The sequence below is a fragment of the Artibeus jamaicensis genome, unplaced genomic scaffold, assembly GCF_021234435.1.
Source record: "Artibeus jamaicensis isolate MK-2021 breed Jamaican fruit bat unplaced genomic scaffold, CSHL_Jam_final contig_311, whole genome shotgun sequence".
NCBI classification, from domain to species: Eukaryota; Metazoa; Chordata; class Mammalia; order Chiroptera; family Phyllostomidae; genus Artibeus; species Artibeus jamaicensis.
In genome coordinates, this window is record NW_026521717.1 from 8,659,912 (window position 1) to 8,680,129 (window position 20,218).

At 36.4% G+C, this 20,218-nt stretch overlaps 1 protein-coding gene across 1 annotated transcript; it reads left to right on the forward strand.

The window, feature by feature from the left end:
* Window positions 1-70: 70 nt before the first annotated feature.
* PSMA2 (proteasome 20S subunit alpha 2) lies at window positions 71-16,085 on the forward strand. The gene is made up of 8 exons (XM_037125690.2): window positions 71-179; window positions 7,322-7,398; window positions 8,142-8,274; window positions 11,753-11,875; window positions 12,613-12,694; window positions 14,038-14,111; window positions 15,443-15,500; window positions 15,586-16,085. The coding sequence occupies exons 1-8, from the start codon at window positions 139-141 to the stop codon at window positions 15,700-15,702; spliced, it is 705 nt and encodes a 234-aa protein (XP_036981585.1). The 5' UTR covers window positions 71-138; the 3' UTR covers window positions 15,703-16,085.
* Window positions 16,086-20,218: the final 4,133 nt, after the last annotated feature.

Below are 20,218 nucleotides of genomic sequence, written 5' to 3' on the forward strand. Positions count from 1 at the left end.
CAACGCCCAGCCTGCTGCTGATGCGGCTCTGACTCTCTTCCAATCAATGCGAGAAAAAGGAAGGCAGGGGGAGGGGCGAGAAAAGAAGCCCGCTGCAGTGCGCAGGTGTGTGGAGGTGCTTTGACTCTCTGGGTAAAGATGGCGGAGCGCGGTTACAGCTTTTCGCTGACTACGTTCAGGTATGGAACTCCTCTGCATGCCTGAGGTTGCAGTGTAATCGCCGATCGGATTTTCTCACGGCTTTGGTCTCTGGCTTGGTGCTTTCAGATGGTCTAGTAGGGGATGAGAGTGGGAATGCGATTTTGCAAAGTCATTTGTCGGGCCTGCCGGAGGCACGGGGCGCTTCGCTTCCGGGAGGCCCCGGGAGGTCCGGGGATCCCGCCGACCCTGGGCCTGTGGGAAAGTCCAGCCTTCAGCCAGGGACTTGCTTTAGCTTTGGAGACTACGGAAGACGGCAGCTTTAGCGGATCTTTGTCCGGATGTCCCATTCAGAAGTCAGTATTTCCTCTATGGCCCAGGTTGCCTGACCCCGGGCCTCTGGAGCTCGGAATGTTGGTCAAATCTCAGAAAGCCTCCTCAACTTTACAATTTGGACTGTCTCCTTTTGGTACTAGTGTTTTTCGAAATCTCCTGCTTTTCGGTTTCTTCGATGCCCCTGTTAGAAGTTTGGGGGCTAAAAATGAAAGCCCCAAGCTTTCTGTCACGTAGTGTTTGTGGAACCCGGACTACTAGGCTACATTTGCGTTTTGAATTTTTTTCTTTTGAGACATATGTTTACTGTAAAAAAGATTGTAGGCTTTTCTACTTCAGAGCAAGGGGTGAAGGTAAGTATACTTTCAGAATAATTGAGTGATTTATAGCGTTTCCAATGTGAGAAAACAATCATCGACTATTTAATAAACCGACGGGAAAAGGTTCAGTTTGACCATTTTGTTACGTAACAGTGAATCCCCATTTAATTAAAATTTATTCCTGTCTGACGGCTGAAGGCAGGAGCGATAACTTGTGGAGTACTTTCAGTGTGGGTGCAACTTGACTATCATCTATTTCCACGACCATGTGTGACACGTTATTTCAGCGTTTTACAGATGAGCCAAGCACGGATGGGAGTCATAGATGAATAGCTGAGACAGCATTCATACTGGACTCTGATGATACAATTAATACACTTTGTTAACATACAATGTTTTCTTAAAATACTAAACTACTTTCCTTGCTCTTGACATTTTTCAGTAACTAAGTGAGGGTATATATTTCTAAAACCTTTGAATGAAATTAATTTCGTAGTAAAGGTTCTAATACACAATGAGAAAGAACAGTGTTTCCCAAGTAGACACTTCATATTCGTGAACAAAGCAAACCTGTCAATTTATTTTTGAGAAATTGTAATCCTAGTGGAGTTGAAATGTAAAACAACCATATATCATCAGGGCCTGAATCATTTTATAATCAATTTCTTTGTTAAAATAAACTCGTGTTTTTTTTTTAACATGATGGTTCAACTGTTTTAGATTTTTAAAACATTTATTTCTAAACTGTTGTATTGAGAACTAAATTATTAATGGTGTGCCAAGAGACTGTACTATGGGATGAAAAGGTGTTTTTTCCAATTTTTCAAATTGTTGATCAAATACAATTGTCTCCGTTTTCCCACCACTCACTCTCTATCCTACCCACCTTTGGCTTTGTCAATGGGTCCTTTTATACATGTTCCTTTAGGACCCTTTCCCTGCTTTCTCCCCATTAGCTTCCTCCCCACTCCCCTCTGACTACTGTCAGTTTGTTCCTTATTTCACTGTCTCTGGTTATATTTTGCTTGCTTGTTTGTCTTGTTGATTACATTGCACTTATGGGTGAAGTGATACGGTATTTGTCTTTTACCTACTGGCTTACTTCACTTAGTGTAATTAATGCTCTTCAGCTCCATCCATGCTGTTGCAAAGGTAGGAACTCCTTTCATTCTGCTGCATACTATGACATTGTGTAAATAAATGTACACGGTTTCTTGATCCACTCATTTACTGATGGGCACTTAGGTTGCTTCCAACACTTGCCTATTGTAAATTGTACTGCTATAAACATTGGGTACTTAATGTTCTTTTGAATTAGGGTTTCAGGATTCTTAGGGTATAATCCCAGCAGTGGAATTGCTGAGTCAAAAGACATTTATTTCCATTTTTAGTGTTTTGAGGAAATTCCATACTTTTCCAGAGTGGCTGTCCCAGTCTGCATTCCATCATCAGTGTACTAGGGTTCACGATACTCTTTCTCCTTGCCAGTACTTGTTGTTTGTTGATTTCTTTGTGATGGCCATTCTCACCAGTGTGAATTGGTATCTCTTTGTTTTACTTCTCCCTTTCTGGTGGCTAATGATGCTGAGCATCCCATCATAATGTTTCAGGGCCCTGGGTATGTTCTCCTCGGAGACATGTTTGTTGAGGACTTTTGCCCATTTTTTAATTGTATTATTTGTCTTCCTGGAGTGGAGTCCTGTGAGTTGTTTATATATTCTGGAGATAAATCAGTTGTTCCAGATATCATTGGCAAATATATTTTTCCATACAGTTTGTTGCCTTTTCATTTTGCTAATGTTTTCTTTAGCTGTGCAGAAGGTTTTTATTTTGAGGAAATCCCATTTGTTTTTTCTTTCCTTTATATGCCTTCCTCTGGGGGACATATTGGTGAAAATATTGCTGTGTGGACTATCTGAAATTTTCCTGCCTGTGTTCTCCTTTGGAACTTTTATGTCATCACTACTTATATTTAAGTCTTTTATCTATTTTGAGTTTATTTTTGTGTATGGTGTAAGTTTGTGGTCAAGTTTCATTTTTTTACATGTAGCAGTCCAGATCTTCCAATGCCATTTGTTAAAGAGTCTGTTTTTACTCCATTTCATGTTTCTGCCACCAATTGTCGAATATTAATAAACCATAGAGACTTCGGTTTATTTCTAAGCTCTCTATATGTTCCATTGGTCTGTGTGTCTATTCTTATGCCAGTTCCAGACCATTTTCATTACTGTGCTCTTGTAATATAGTTTGATGTCAGATAGGGTGATCCCTCTTACTTTATTCTTTCTCAAAATTGATGTGGCCATTTGGGGTTTATAGTTCACTGTAAATTTTTGATATATTTGTTCTATATCTGTATTTTAATAGGGATTGAGTTGAATCTATAAATTGCTTTGGGTAGTATGGTCATTTTGATGATGATAATTCTACTAATACATGAACATGGTATATGCTTCCATTTCTTTGTATCTTCCTTAATTTCTTCCTTCAGTGTTGTGTGGTTTTTCTGAATACAGGTCTCTTGCCTCCTTGGTCAGATTTAACCGTATTGCTATATTTAACCTTCTATTTTAATTGAGAGCCTTCCTGGTTAGAGTAGTCTTGGTTGCAAGCATTTGCTTTTCATTACTTGTAATATTTATGCCTTTTCTTTCTGTCTTGTAATGTTTCTGTTAGTCTTATGAAGGCTTTCCTGTATGTTACTCCATGTTTTTCCCTTGCTGCTCATAGTATTTGCCCTTTGTCTTTGAATTTTGCTATTTTAATCATGATGTTACTTAGAGTGGACCACTTTGGATTCCTCTTGATACGGACCCTCTCTGCTTCCTGGACTTGTGTGGCTTTTGCTTTCATCAAATTAGGAAAGTTTTCCATCATTACTTTTTCAAATTTTCTATTCCTTGATGCTCTTCTTCTCACTCTGGTATCCCTGTTATGTGGATATTATTACCATATAATATGTTTCATGTTGTCCTACAGTTCCCTTAACCCTTCTTTGTTCTTTTTGAGTCTTTTCTCCTTTTCTTGCTCTTTCTGGGTTTTTTTTCCTACCTCCTTACAGCTCGCTGATTGATCCTTTGCTTTATCCTCCTTTTGATTCCTTCCACTGTGTTCTTCAATTCAGAAATTTTATTCATCATTTCCCCTTGGTTCTTGTTGATTGTTTCTGTGTCCCTTTTTATGCTAATACAGTTTGCAGTAAGTTCCTCCTAGTTTCTCTGTTTTTGATAATTGTGAGTGAGCTCATTGAGCTTCCTTACAACCATTGTTTTAAACTCGGTATCTGATAGTTGACTTGCCCCTGTGTCATTTAGCATTCTTTCTGAGGATTTGTCCTTTCCTTTTGATTGGGGGTTGTTTCTTCGTTTTCCCATTTTTTGTGAGACTCTTCTTGTTTGCTTCTGCTTCTTCAATCGATGTGTTCTGTTTTCCTGAATTTGTGGTATGAACTTCTATGGTAGGAGGCCTATGAGATTCAGTAGTGTAGTCTCTTTCAGCACCTGAATTAGATGCTCTTGGGATGCCCTTTTTGCCATTTATGTTGACTCTGAATGTAATTGGGTTTTGATTATTGTTGGGTCTTTCTTGGGTGGGTCCTTTCCTCTAGCTGGTTTAGTGTCACTCTGCCCATCATGTCTTGTGCATTGTGATGATGCAGATGAGTTGTGCTGAAGCTGATTCTTCTGTCTGGCTGAGGTTATAAGGCTTTTCTCTTGCTATTTCTCAGTTGTTTGTTCTGGGTGGTTCTTCACGATTAGTTTTGATTCCAGATTGTTCTTAGGAGGAGGTTAAGTGTGACTTCCATTTATTTCTCTTCTGTCTTCCTCCAGAAGTTTTTCTTTTTCATCTTTTACTTACTGACTTAAGAGAGAGGGAGGGAGAGAGAGAAACATGGATTTGTTGTTCACTTATTTATGCATTCACTGGTTGATTCTCATATGTTCCCCTTGGGGACTGAAACCACAACTTTGGCTTATCGGGATAACTCTAACCAACTGAGCTACCAGCAAGGGCAGTAAAGGTATTCCTGTGTATTACATGCAGTTGGGGATATTGACAGTAAATGAGTACACATATTGGTTCCTATAATTGTATTCTGGAAAATTTTTTTCCCTTACTTCTGGGAATTTTTACAAAAAGAATGTTAAAGGAATATAACTTTAGATTGGGTAGTCAGAGTCAGGAAAGGCCAGTACTTGGGGATGATTTTTGACATTGTAAGATGAAAAAGAGACAACTGATGATTTAGGGATAGAGAGAGTTGCAGACAGAGGGATGGGCATGCATGAAAGTCCTAAAGTTAGGAAAGAGCTTGAAATCTTAAAGAAACTGATATAAAGCCAGAGTACTAGAGTATAGTGATAAAGCAGTTAGTATGAGTCAAGTCCAATCTTGTAGGACTAGAGTAGGAAGTTTAAGTGAACCAAGAAGTTATTCTAGAATTTAAGTGGGGAGTGACGTGGTACAAAGACAGTTCTGAGTGGAAAGATGGAAAAGAAGACAACTAGTTAGAAGGCTGGTTCAGTTATCCCAAGTAGAGAGGTTGGTGCTTTGAAATAAGGTAGAGGTACGACTGAATACAGAGATTAGTCAGGAAGCTCACAGATTAGTAAGTTTTTTCACAGAAAGATGCAAGGATAAATGTGTATACATGTGATAAAAGGTAATTTTTAAGTTTACCTGAGCTTTTAATATGTTCCTCAGAGGTACTGTGTTTTGCCATACATAATATGCACTTTTTGCGCAAATTTTTGAGGGAAAAATAAGGATGCACATTATACATGGGTATAATGATTACATAACGTGGGTATAGTAATCCTATCTATAATGCATACTAAAAACGTGGTTGTGCATTATACTGAGGAACACTTTTTATACAGCAAGAATAGTTGAACTGGGTATTCAACAATAATTGAAAGCTATGTGTGGGATGGACCCAGAATACCATGATTTGATAATTGGAAAAGTAACCATGAAAGGAAAATAAGCACAGCCTAATTTATTAATTTAAATGCCTATTTATGTCATTCTGCTCAAGTCAGCTAATTTTGTAATGTAAAAGTCTTTAAACTACCACTCCTAGGCTGACTTCTTAGATGGAACTGGATGTGTCTGTGTCGGCCAAATGATTATGGATTCTTGGTAATAGGTTATGTGTTGGAATATTGACTGAACAAAGCTTACACTTTGTTATGGAAGACAAATTTTGTAAAAAATAATTCAGATGTGATGATTATTAGCCAGAGAGGAGGTACAAGACACCACAGGCATGAGGGTATGTGATTCAACCTAGTTTGGGGTGGTCAAGGCACCTTCCTCAGGACATGACATTTCTACAAAGGATTAAGGGTTCACCAGGAAAGAGTTCACCAGGTAGTCCTGAAATGCATTCCAAACAGGGATTAGCTTGTCAAAGGGTTTTTGAAACCTAAGAGTAGTCTGTGTTTGGAGCAAGGTGGGATGATATGAGTTGAGATTTGAGTGACAGGGAGTACTCATAATTTTATGATGCTAAAAGAGATGACTTTTTGAAACTCAAGATTATGTTTTCAGTAGTAGTCTGGAAATGTGTACCTAGCTGTGTCACTTTGAACAACTTAATTCCACTCAAGGACTTTATAAAATAAGGTTGGTCTGTGACATGTATGATGATTCTAATTCAACAAGTAGATCAAAATAAAGTATACCTTTAAAAAGCCATTTGGGGGCAAGTATTTAGCTACTGCATCCATGAAACCAGGTATGTTACATAAAACCAGTTCATGACTTCTAAAAATAGTTTTACACTATATAAGAAGTACTTTTGTGACTGATATCTAGGTCTCACATCTTAGACCATTCTGTCTTCTAAAATGTATATATAACTTCACCCACATGAAACATGCTGCTGTTGTTTGGTAGTTAACAGACACATTCGTGTTCTTAACATTACTATTTTGTGTTTACTTATTGCTGATTTTGTGCTGGGGACAAAAGGCATCGATTCATTTAATCTTCACAATCTTTGAAATAAGTAAAACTACTATAGTACTATTATAGTAGTACTATAATATGAGAAAACTGTGATATGTGGAGGTTTAATAACTTGCCCAAAGTCACAAGGCTGAAGTAAGTGGTGAAAGGTAACAGTAATGATACTTCTTTTAAGTAGCAGACAAGAAAAAACAACCAAAGGAAAGAGTTCAGCACTTCAGTATGAATATGTTCAAATTGCCTGGTAAACTTTTTCTGTACAACTTCATGATAAATTTCAAAGTTAAGCTACTCTCTTTTTGTAGTTTTTGGGGAGAGAAACTCACCAATTTGTTCCACTTATTTATGCATTATTGGTTGATTCTTTATGTGACCTGACCAGAGATTGAACCCATAATCATGACATATTGAGACAACACTCTAACTAACTAAGCTACCCACCCGGCCATGGCCTCTTGATTTTTGATTGATGGGCTTATGTATCTGCCCTTTTAAGAGCTGTTTCTTTAATATTTGAGAATGTGTGAATTTAACAAATATCTTTGTTTCTTTTTAAGCCCATCTGGTAAACTTGTCCAGATCGAATATGCGTTGGCTGCTGTAGCTGGTGGAGCGCCTTCAGTGGGAATTAAAGGTAATTAAGCTCATTCATTTCAGATGCCTGTTAGTAGTTACCCCGTTGTCCTTATGTAATTAAGTTATAATTCCATATATAATTCCATATATTAACTTATAATTCCTGAAGGGCAACAACATAGTAATTAATTTTAAGTAAATTGCTGTGGCAACATAATTTTTAATAGTTCTTTTTGCTAATTTATAGTATTCTAAGGTCTAAAGGAAGTAATAAACTTGAAAAGGTAATTAATTTCTTCTCAAAATAAATATAGCACCTTTATCTGCCAAGTACGATAATTTATAGTCTTTCCCATTTAGATAACTGAGTATTCTTTCATTTTTACATTGATTATATATCACTATTCTCTGGCAATTTTTATCTTTCCTATACTTTAGAAAAGGTTATTTATAAAACTTAATCTAAAGATACCCTTTTGAAAGATGTCCCTGTCATTGACTTTAAATTTCCTATTATAAAAACAGTAGATGGAATTCCATTATTTTAAAACATGTAGTCTCTTACTTTAAGAAAAGTTGTATAATACTGTTAGCTATAGGGATTTCTTAGTGTATATAGATGACTTGTTAAGGAGAATTTGACTTACTGTTATTTCTTAGGTCATGTTAATATAGAAAACCAGAAGAAAAAGTTCTATAAGTAAGAGGAAATGGGTGAAATGTAGGTATAATTCGAAAACTGTTGAAGCATTCTTTAAATTATTAAACATTTAAGTGTTGTTTTGCTGTTGTATTTTTAAGCTGCAAATGGTGTGGTATTAGCAACTGAGAAGAAACAGAAATCCATTCTGTATGATGAGCGAAGTGTACACAAAGTGGAACCAATTACCAAACATATAGGCTTGGTATATAGTGGCATGGGTCCAGATTATAGGTATGTTTTACTGTTTATTAATATTCTCACCATCTCATGTCTTGCTCATAATTTGTATTTGAGTAGAAAAAAAATTAAGGAGTGTTTATCCTTTAATCTCCCAACTTGCTTTTTACTTGTTTTGTGTAGCAACAGCAGCATCACTGGTGGTAGAATTTAAGTTTGCCTGTACATGACAGATTGAGAATTATTTTAAGGAGGATACTAAGAGCAAGTTTGTTGTAAAAGAGGAGATAGAGACTTCTGCCAAGATGGAGGCGTAGGTGGAAGCACTGCGCCATCTCGCACAACTAAGTTGAAAAACAACAAAGTTTTAGCAACAAAAACGCAGCCAAACCACAGAAAATTGAGCTACAAGGAAGTCTGACAACAACGAACCCTTCAGCCAAACCCGTAAGAGGGGCAGAGCCAGTAGCAGAGAGGGATTGGGCAGTAAAGATCCACCAGACCAACCCGGGCACGCGACCCAGGTGTGCCAGCAGCCATGTGCAGATCCCAGATAAACCTGTGAAGGAGTTAGCAGTGAGACGGACCGGGCAGGCCCCAGAGGCAAGAAGCGGCAGAGGGAACCACCATTGTCCCTCTCTGACCCCGCCCCCACACACAGCTTCACAAACCAGCTACCTGGGTGGCCCCGCCCTGGTGAACAACTGGTTCCGCTCCTCATATGTAACAGGCATGAGCAGATCAAAACATGGCTCAGGAACAACTCAGAGCCCCAGAGCCAATAAATCTAAGTGATAAAGAAATAGCCAAACTTTCAGATGCACAGTTCAAAACACTGGTGATCAGGATGCTCACAGAACTGGTTGATTTTAGTCACAAATTAGAGGAACATGAAGGCTAAACTAATTGAAATGAATTGAAATGCACAGGAAACCAATAGTAATGGAAAGGAAACTGGAACTCCAATCAAAGAAGTGGACCCAAAGGAGGGAAAAAATGACCAAACAGAAAAGGATGAAGAAACAAGAATTCAAAAAAATGAGGAGAGGCTTAGGAACCTCCAGGACATCTTTAAACGTTCCAACATTCGAATTATAGGGGTACGAGAAGGGGAAGAGGAACAGTCACCAGTGGAAAACTTATTTGAACAAATAATAAAGGAGAACTTCCCCAATTTGGCAAAGGAAATAGACTTCCAGGAAATCCAGGAAGCTCAGAGAGTCCCAAAGAAGTTGGACCCAAGAAGAAACACACCAAGGCACATCATCATTACATTAGCCAAGATTAAAATGAAGGAGAGAATCCTAGAAGCAGCAAGAGATAAGGGGACTGTCATCTACAAAGGAGTTCCCATCAGACTGTCAGCAGATTTCTCAAAAGACACCTTACAGGCAAGAAGGGGCTGGAAAGAGGTATTCCAAGTCATGAAAACCAAAGACCTACATCCAAGATTGCTCTATCCAGCAAAATGTTCATTTAGAATGGAAGGACAGATAAAGTGCTTCTCAGATAAGACCAAATTCAAGGAGTTCATCATCACCAAGCCCTTATTATATGAAATGTTAAAGGGACTTACCTAAGAAAAAGAAGATAAAAAAGATGAACAGTGAAAGAACAGCAAACTCAAAGTTACTAAGAACCACACCTAAAACAAGAGCAAACTAAGAGGACAGCTAGATCAGGAGCAGAACCATAGAAATGAAGATCACATGGAGGGTTAGCAACAGGGGAGTGGGAGGAGGAGAAGGGGGGAGAAGGTACAGAAAATAAGTAGCATAGATGGTAGGTAGAAAATAGGGGGGAGGGCAAGAATAGTATGAGAAATATAGAAGCTAAAGTACTTAAGACACATGGTCATAAACTAAAGGGGGGAATGGTGGGGGAGGGGTATACAGGTTAGAGGGGAATGAAGGAGGGAATAGAACAACTGTAATGGCATAATTAATAAAATATATTTAAAAAAGAAGAAAAAAAGAGGAGATAGATCCTGTACTTAACTCCTTAACATGTTTTTTAGTTGTTTATCCCTTCTGAGAACAGTTCCTCTTCTACCATCCAAGGGTTGTGCTTCAAGGGCTTTGCTCTTTTCTAATGTATTTTATAAACAATGAAAGCAATACTAGTTATAATAGTTATAATGAACTATATTTTAAAAGGTTATCAGGCAGTCCTAGCTGAGGTAGCTCAGGTCCTTGGAGTCTCGTCCCACACACCAAAAGATTGATTGGAGGTTGGATTCTTTGTCGGGGCACATATCTAGGTTGAGGGTTCAATCTCCAATTGGGGCGTGTATGGGAGGCAGCCAGTTCTCACATTTCTGTCAGGTCACTGTGTGTATGTGTGTGTCTGTCTCCCTCCCCCGCCTTCACTTCTACCTCTCTCCCGTCCCCTGTTCCTCATTCTAGAATCAATAAGCAATTTTAAAATTGTTTGCGGGGAAAAAATAGCATCAAGCAGCAGAAGGAAGCATCATCATCCAGAGTTAACTCCATTATATTTATTTCTGTTTTTAGTAAAGGGAAAAAATTCTCAACAGCCACTGAAAATTGCAGCCATTTGAGGTCCAGATGCACATCTGTTTACTCCTTTTATATTACGTACAAGGAGATAGAGTTACATCAGAGCACCAACAAGTTGAAAGAAATTGACAACTTCCTATGTCTGTCTAACTGTAAAAGTGGTATGACTTCACTCTTGATTTTGTGTGGAAAAAGATAGGTAGAGCCAGAATTTCAGTTTAAGTTGAAAAATGGCTGGAATGGTGATCAGGCTTCACTACAGTGGATCCTGTTACTGCTGCATAGAAGGAATGCCTCAGTGTGCTACCACTGATGGAATAAACTGAGAGAGAATAGGATCTTAGTATTGTACAGGGGGATAGTGTACATGGTTCAGATCAGTAGTACATGAGCAGATAAAGGTACATCCTATTTGTCTTCCTGTATGTTTTTGATGGCTATATAGTATATTCTTTTGATAAATTTTACATTTTTAACTTATAAGTAGTTTTTGCTCTCCCTTTTAGAGAAAAGGTACTTTTTGAGGATAGTATATACAAAAAGATTGAAGCAGAGAGACAAAAAAAAAATGCCTGAAATTTGGGTGTTAATCTTCTCACGGGCAAGTGTATCTGTGTGCTGGAATGAGATATAGAACAAGGTGACTGCTCTTGGGATAAGGATCACAATCTTGAAACCATGGAAGGAGATAAAATTCTCATTGTGTACACTAAATCCGTTGTTATTAAGCTGGCTGGTATCCCTGGTTTCTCTTTTTTTTTTTTTGTCCTTATTCATCTGCTGTGGTGCATTTCCTCTGTGACACTGATACTTTCCTGTAAATTAACTAGAATCATGTAAGAGCAATACTGGCTTTAAGTAGCCAGCTACTAGTAAAAGAGATATATATATCTAAAACTGTGCTGTAGGTATATGCCTTTAGAAGGAGAGTAAATCTTTAGTTAGTACACTCTCTTAGGTTTTTTTTTATTATCTTAATTTTAATTAAACCTTACTTTTTCCTTGTTTACTAGAGTGCTTGTGCACAGAGCTCGAAAACTAGCTCAGCAATATTACCTTGTTTACCAAGAACCCATTCCAACAGCTCAGCTGGTACAGAGAATAGCTTCTGTGATGCAAGAATATACCCAGTCAGGGTAAGTTGATTTTATTACTTGAAATGTGTCATGAGTTAGGAAAAAATTATTTTAGAAGCACAGATGTATTTAAAGAGAGAAATTATTTCTGTGTTTGTTTAACAAATAGATAAAATTGTGAATATGATTGAATTCTCACCTGGAGGTAGAATATTTTCTTAAGGAAAAATTGAATGTTTTCTTGCTATTTGTGTAATAGGAGAAAGCAGTAGAAAGTAGTTTCTATATAAAGTTCTTTTACCAGGTATTAAAACACTCATTTATACCCAAACAACCCTGATGCTTTCAAGTTTATCTTCTCCATCAGAAATTGTCATAAGCTCACTGTGAAAACAAAACTCTTTGACACCTTCGTATTCATTTTAATTCTGTTGGATTTGGGTGTGAAAATAGATTAAGTGGTATAAAGGTAGTTGCTAATATGTAATACCAGTGGGAAAGCTGCATTTGTTGAAGGTTGTCATTTTGTTAGGATACTAAATGTTATGCCACACTTACTAAACTCAATATTTTTGTTACTGCATTTACCAAAATGATTTAACTGTGGTTCCTTGGTACCACAAAGATAATTAATTTTTAATTGATTTATTCAGAAAAAGTATTAAATACCTTTTAAGGAATTCACAAGTCTAATATGGTTTACCTGCTAATTTGCTTTACTTCAGAGTTTTAATAAATTCTTACTTGGATTGACTTGAACAACATGAAGATGTAATTTTCATTTTTCCTTTGTTTAGTGGTGTCCGTCCATTTGGAGTTTCTTTACTAATTTGTGGTTGGAATGAGGGGCGACCATATTTATTTCAGTCAGACCCATCAGTAAGTATTGGCATGTATATTTTGAAGGATTTGTTAAAGTGCTTCTTTAATAGCTAATAAAAATAATAACCATAAAAATTTTAAATTAACAATATTTTGTTTTTCTCTTTTGGGCTTTAGAAAGTATGTAGTAGTACATATTTATTTGCACATTTGAAGTGTTGGTAATTCAGCTTTTTGATAAGGAAGCTACATTAGTTCCACTCTCTGTTTTTCTCTTGATTCATGAACTTCACGTAATTGAATGATTTGTTGAAATTATTATCAGATCTTCTAAAATATGGAATTCTGTTTCTTTGAGAAATATTGTTTTGAAATATACTGGTCTAGAGGGCATGTTACATTCTCTACTATCTATTTAATCTTGGGGCCCTGGGATGTGACTAACCGTGTGCTAATAATGATGTAACTGTCTTTTGTTTTGCCAAATGGGTGATTTTTTTATTCTAAAGCAGAAGATTGGTCTCTCAAGTTAAAAGGTGTATGAATGTTGCTTATTCCATATCCATCTCATTTGCTGTGAAGAAAATTGGAAGAAAAAATCATGATTAGGGACTGATCTTTCATATTTTATGGATCATTAGGTATTTATAGGTTTGCCTAATTCACATGTTGTACAAGGACAAAGGAAAATATTTTGGTTGTTATTTAAGAAAAAGTAAGTATTTTGAGAACTTTGTTACCACATCTCTGAATTTCTAAAGCAACATGACAGGCCCTTACATTCCTTTCCAGTGAGTAGCAGAAGCTACTGTGACAGGAATCCAGGTTTCATCTTTTACCCCTTTTTTTCTGTTTTATTTAAAAGGCAGCTGATTCTCTTAAAATGCTTATATTTGTGTGTTTGTACAGTCATAAGTACTTTTTCAACAGATGAAGTCATGACATTGCTGCTGCTTTCATTTAATTAATTTATTCACCAGTGATGATGAGATGAATTGAGCACCATTTTTCAGATACATGATAGTTTTGTAGAACCCTTTAATCCTAGTAAGCTAAAAGATTACTCTAAATTGTCTGCTTTAAGTTAACCTGAGTTTCCTTTAACTGGCTTTTTTACATAAATTGTATACAGCAAATTGCACATTTTTAAAGGGTACAATTTGATGAGTTTTGATGTATGTGAATACCTCAGAAAACCATCACCACCGTTAAGATACAGAACTTCTCCATTACTTCCAAAAGTTTCTAAATGCCTTTTGTTATTTATCCCTGGAACCTTTTAAAGAGAATAACCAACTTTATGACCTTAGATGTTAGAGGCAAATTATAAAGCCAGAAAATAAATGACAGGGCTATAATTAGATTAATGATTTGAATGTGGGTTTTCCTCCCTGGTTTAGGGAGCTTACTTTGCCTGGAAAGCCACAGCAATGGGAAAGAATTATGTGAATGGAAAAACTTTCCTTGAGAAAAGGTAAGCTGACTATAACTGGATTTATTAGCAAACTTACTTTATGGTTTTCAGCTTTATTATACTTATTTATTTTTGTTTTTAGCTCTTTTTAAATAACTAATGTCATGAGTCCAAACAGATTTGTTGTATTACTCTGTACTTGACCCTACTTACAGATGACACAGACAAAAGATTCTCTGCCCTAGTTCCTTATTCTTCAGTATGTTAAATGGTAATTTAATTTCTTAAGAACTTGTTCTATCAAACCAAAAAGAAGCCAAGCAAATTTGGAAAAAACTTTCGGGAAGAACATTTTTCCATGATTAGTGGTAACATTTTATATTATGACAATTACAAATGTATTGTGAAACCAAATACCTGGTGTTGATGGTAGAATAAATATATGATACACATGCTTGATAAAAAGTGGAGCATGGGGAAAACCTGCTGTCACTGCCCTAGCACTGGAAATTGCTTTCAGTTATTTCCAGTTGTATTCTAGACTCAGCATTATTATAGTCCACCATTAAAGTCCCACATTTTGAATGGGAAAAGTTTGTAATTGACTTTAACAGATGACCCTTATTGGTATATTTCCATGTAGTGTTGATTGCTAACAGTCTTAGACCTGGGATTAATTGGTAAACTTAAAGCATTTTAGGATCTAAGCATTTTAGATCCTAAGCATTTTAGGATCTTAAAGCATTTCCCTTTTCCTTTTACATTTTATTAATGAGTCTTCAAAACATTTTACATAGAGGTACAATTTATAAGAACAAACAAGGAATTTTAGCAAAAGTGTTTTCTCTGCTTTATTTTATTTATTTTTTTAAAGATTTTGTTTATTTTTAGAGAGAGAGGAAGGGAAGGGAAAAGGGAGAGAAACATCAAAGTGTGGTTGCTCTTGCATGCCCCCTACTAGGGACCTGGTCTGCAACCCAGGTATGTGTTCTGACTGGGAATCGAACCCGTGATTTTTTGGTTCACAGTCCAGCACTCAGTCCACTGAGCCACGCCAGCCAGGGCTCTGTTTTATTTTTTTTAATTATTATATTACCACCACATTCTAATTATATTGAATTATTTATACTTAAAAGAAGTTTCCTAAAATAAACTTATGTGGGGAATTATCCTCATGATAATGGGGATGTACCTTAAATTATTGTCATTTCTTATTTGTGGACAGCTATCTCAGTGAGATGACTAAAATAATTAATCTGTACCTTAGTATTTTAAGTGTGCTTTAAAATTTTTTAAAGTCTTAATAAACTGTTGGTATCACTGTTTAAATAATTATAAGTAGTATAAATAATACCATAAATTATTTTTTTTTCCTTCAAAAAATTCTTCAGATACAATGAAGATCTGGAACTTGAAGATGCCATTCATACAGCCATATTAACCCTAAAGGTTAGTTCAGTATCTAACAGTTGGATTTATAATGAGTTTATATAATTGTTTGGAGAATTGACCTTTTTTCCTTCCTCATCAATAGGAAAGCTTTGAAGGGCAAATGACAGAAGATAACATAGAAGTTGGAATCTGCAATGAAACTGGATTTAGGAGACTGACTCCAACTGAAGTTAAAGATTACTTAGCTGCCATAGCATAATAATGAAGTGACTGAAAAATCTGGAATTTCAGATAATCACTATACTTAAACATGTTTAAAGTATGTTTTGTTTTGCAAACTTTTGCATACCTATTTCTACATGATTTAATGGACTGATGTTTTTAAATGACACTTATAAATCATAATAAACTGTTAAATCCAACTTGCAGCTTTTTAGGTGTTAGTAAAATTTTTGAAATAGTTATTTCCTGCTTTATGTACAGTTGATTCCTGGAAACTACATTGCGAAACAGAATGGTGAAAGCACTCTTTAGTCTTCATTCCGTTTGGTCGGTTTGGTTAAGTCAAATTTTATTACCTTTTTTACTACCAGATGTTGTATATGCTTCAATAAAGTGAAATGCTGATTCTGGTAAATACTACTTTTAGAGCTAAGAGAATCTTCAGACTTTCATGGATTCATAAAAGGAGGTAGAATTCATGAGGCAGATGTTTTCTTAGGCACCATTAGGTGTGGGTTAGTAAAACCCTAGGATGTTCTGTGATGTAGAACTGTAGCTTTGAAGAGTACTAAGCCAAATAGTCTTCTATAGAGATATATTATGTAAGTAAGTAAATTATGTACTGGTTCCTGTTGGTTTCTACATCACAAATAGATAAATGTATTTTAAAAGAGCTCTTTAGTTTTACTAGACTTCAGAGTCAACAATGGATGGATATGAGTGCTGAAAATAAAATACTAATACTCAAGTGTCAAAACTCTGGTTTAAGACTCGCTCATTCCTGTAATCTCAGAGTATTTACTTTGTAGTAAAGACAAGACTTACTTTACTGCAAAGTAAGGTCCATACAAGCAAGCAAATAGTCTGTTTTCATTATATATGAAGACATAATATAGTTTTCTTTTACTTTTTTAAGGCATCTTAGGGTAAGAGAAACCATATCAGTAGTCTGGCTCACAGAACATAAGAAGAGTTTATGAGTGTCATTTTACCAACAAATAGTGGGCATATCCATGATTTCAATGTAGCTAAAAAGATTTTGACTAAAATTTAGCCAATTTCAGGGAAAAGGAGTCCTAGAGCATTTTTGTGGGGATTCTCAGTTCTACCCACCCATTACTATGTGGCAGAAGCATTATTGTGGTACATGCCGACTTCTTATTTCAAGATGTTTGTCTTGAAAACCTCATCTAATAATCTTTTCTTATGGGCCCTTGGTACATTGTGAATTCAGCATACAAGAAAATGAAGATAGTGACAAAAAGGGATGGTTTTCAGAGTCAGGTCTTACCTCTCTCACTTACTGGCTAAGTGACAGCACAAGGTAATTATCTCAGAGGGTTTTCCAAAACTACATTTGATAATGCAAGTGAAAGGCCTTGGCAAGGTTATTGGTTTGGTTTAGTTTTAGGTGCCTTTGAATTTGCTTTCTAATGTCTAACATTAGAAAACTAGAAGAATACCAAAATTCTGCAAATTAAAGAAAGAAAAAACAAAGCATTTATGACTAAAGGAAACCACATGGATTTTTGTTCAGAATGAAAACAGGAAAAACTAGCTGAAGCGGATTTTGTCGAGTTGACTGCCTCTTGCTTCATTAAATGTAAAGTACAGTTCAGTTGAAACTGTTTATTCTTTTCATTGACCTTAATAAACCTTAGGCCCTGGCTGGGTAGGTCAGTTGGTTAGAGCATCATCCCATTATGCCCCAAGATTTCAGGTTCAGTTCCTGGCCAGAGCACATAGGAGAATCAACCAAGAATGCATAATTAAGTGAAACAACAAGTCACACTTGCTAGCTCACTCTCTCTGCCCTTCTCCCTCTCTCCCTTCTCTCAAATCAATACATAAAAAAAAAGCCCTCCTTTTGCCCAAGTTATTTGGTTTAGCAACCCATTCCCCTACATCTCTAAATGTTCCAAAATTCTAGTCATTTCTAGTCTGTATATTCTAGCTACTTTTATTTCAGTATCAAAATGTTCCTAATTGTCATAATCCCTTTCTGTTTTTGGTTTAACTACTATCTTGTCTTAAAAAATTTTCTCCACTTGTTCCTTTCCTCTTTTTCAGTTCTTTACTTAACCATGAGTTTAAGTTTACAAAACAGTTTTTAGCAGTGAGACATGAAAATATTTAAAATTCACAATGAAAGGTGAAATAAGGAAGAATGATACTGATCTTTACAATTATTGAATATTGTTTAGGCACTGATCAGGTGATAGGGGTGATCAAGAGTTTTTCTCTATTCAATTATGTTCATAGACCAAAAGTGCCAAATCTGAGTCCTTTAACCTCACCACTTTATCAGGTGTCTCCTTGCTATTGGAGGCAAGTGCTCTACTCCAATAAAGAAACAAACGGGTGAAGTAAGGTGAAGGGATTAGCCCAAGAACATACAAGCATAACTCCCAGACACAGACAACAGTGTAGTGATGGGTGGGGGAGAGGGATGAATGGAGGTAGGCAAAGGGGGGAAATGGGATGTCTGTAACAGTGTCAACAATTAAACACACTCGGAATAGTTAATGAATAGCTCCCTTAATATAGAATTATGATTTCCTGAAACCCAGTCTAGTGGTCTTGTATTAATGTCACATTGCTTCACATGGTTTCCTCAATTCTGACTCCCTTGACTCTCACAGACCTTATTAAAGAACAAGCAATACCTACTGCCATGAACAGATAAATTTAACACTTCATCAAAAGCCATGTCCTCAGTTGCATCCCTTTAACTTTTTGGGGTATTTCATTAGGCACTGTATTCCAAAATATTAGGCTTACATGATTGTTTCTGGGTTCTGAAGTCTATACTATATTCTGCAGTATGAGATTTTAAAACACCATGCTCACTTTCCCTCTCCCTCAATTTTATTAGATCACAATGTTTCAAAGTTTTTATTATAGCTGTGTAAGTATACTATAATTACATTTTCTGAAGTTTCCAGGAGGTGATACAGCCTCACTTTTTTGTTTGCTTTGTTTTCTATGGAACTATTACTAATTGCCAGTTTTCCCCAACAGGATTGTAAAACCATATGCATGGTCGGATATTAGGTAATCTAACAGCTCTAACTCAGCCCTTCAAACCCACGACCCCACCATCATTCATTCCAAGAAGTTTCTTGGAATCATCTGTCTTTAGTTGGTGGGCTTAAAAATTCTAAGAAATAATTATCTCCACATTTTGAAAGCATTACTTTACTCCCTTCTAGATTCCAGTGTTGCTGATGAGAAATCTAATGCTATTGTTTATTTGCGATGCCAAATTCTTCAGGGGTGTCCAACCTTTTGGTGTCTCTGGGAAGATGAGTTGTCTTCAGCCACACATTAAATACACAAACACTAACAAAAACTGATAAGCAAAAAGAAAATTAAATTTATGATTTTGTGTTGGGCTGCAATTCATAGCTATCCTGGGCCATATGCTGCTAGCAGGCTGCGGGTTAGACACCCCTGCACCTGTTTGTCTCCTTTGTCACTCTTAGGATTGTTTCTTTTATCAAAAATACTCTTAGGATTGTTTCATCAAAAATGTTGTGAAATCTTACAGTGATGTGCTTTTGTGTGGGTTTCTTAAGAAAAGTTTGTAACCTCTGCAGGGTTAACATTGCTCTGAGTTCTCAGCAGGGCCTTACCCTGTAGAAATTGGTATCTTTTTCAGCTTTGGTAAGTTTTCTAGTATTGTGAAGTTACTTCTTTGTTTTTGTTCTTAAAACTCCTATTGGCCCCTTTTGTTGCTGTAATTTTCACTTTTTTATTCTAGTTGGGGGCCCAAGTGAGTTTTTACTCACCCTTCTTTTTTGTCTATTGATGTTTAAAATTTGGGGTAACTTTTTTGATTTCGAAGAACTCATTCTATATATTATCACCTATTAAAAATTCTCTTGATTCATAGCTGTAATACCTTTTATCTGAGGATGCAACAGGACATTTTTAAAAAGTATTTTGTTCTGCATTTTGTTGCCTTCAAATTCTAAACAGAAAACTGTTTGGAAGTGCAGTTTTAAGTCCCAGATCTATTTACTGAGAGATGGTGAATATCAGCACCTATAAACCTCTATGGTCTTTCTTTCATTTGCTCAGTTTCTCCAGAATAAAACAGTTTTGGGTGAAGGGTGGTGGGAGAATGAGAGCAGAGTGCCAGCATTCTAGAAGGGGTAGGGAAGGGACCCATAGCATTTCACCATTTAATAGGAGAACTTTTCACGGAACCTTTCTGGTTCCCTATCTACATCATAAACTCTACTCTTGTGCCCAGCTGCACAAAATAGGAGAGAGGACTGGGTGTTTTTTTCTTATTCATACTTCGGCAATGCCCATTTTCAATCCTGCCTCACTGTTCCCCTCCCTTCTGCCTTCCAGGCATCTGTCTGCAGCTTCAAAGCCATTCTGGGGTTCCACTTTATTAACACGATGGGCACGGTTTTCTCCACTCCTAAATCATCTTCAGGCTGTCTGAAGGTTCAAATAACCTTTCTGTATTGAATTAACTGTAAAATATGTCTGCTCTTTAGGTTGTTGAGGAAAATGGAATAAATTTATATGTGAATAGC

Coding starts and splice junctions, on each gene's coding strand:
- PSMA2 (XM_037125690.2), top strand. CDS start 139: ATGGCGGAGCGCGGTTACAGCTTTTCGCTGACTACGTTCAG. Junction 7,399..8,141: donor GCCTTCAGTGGGAATTAAAG/GTAATTAAGCTC, acceptor TGTATTTTTAAG/CTGCAAATGGTGTGGTATTA. Junction 11,876..12,612: donor CAAGAATATACCCAGTCAGG/GTAAGTTGATTT, acceptor TCCTTTGTTTAG/TGGTGTCCGTCCATTTGGAG.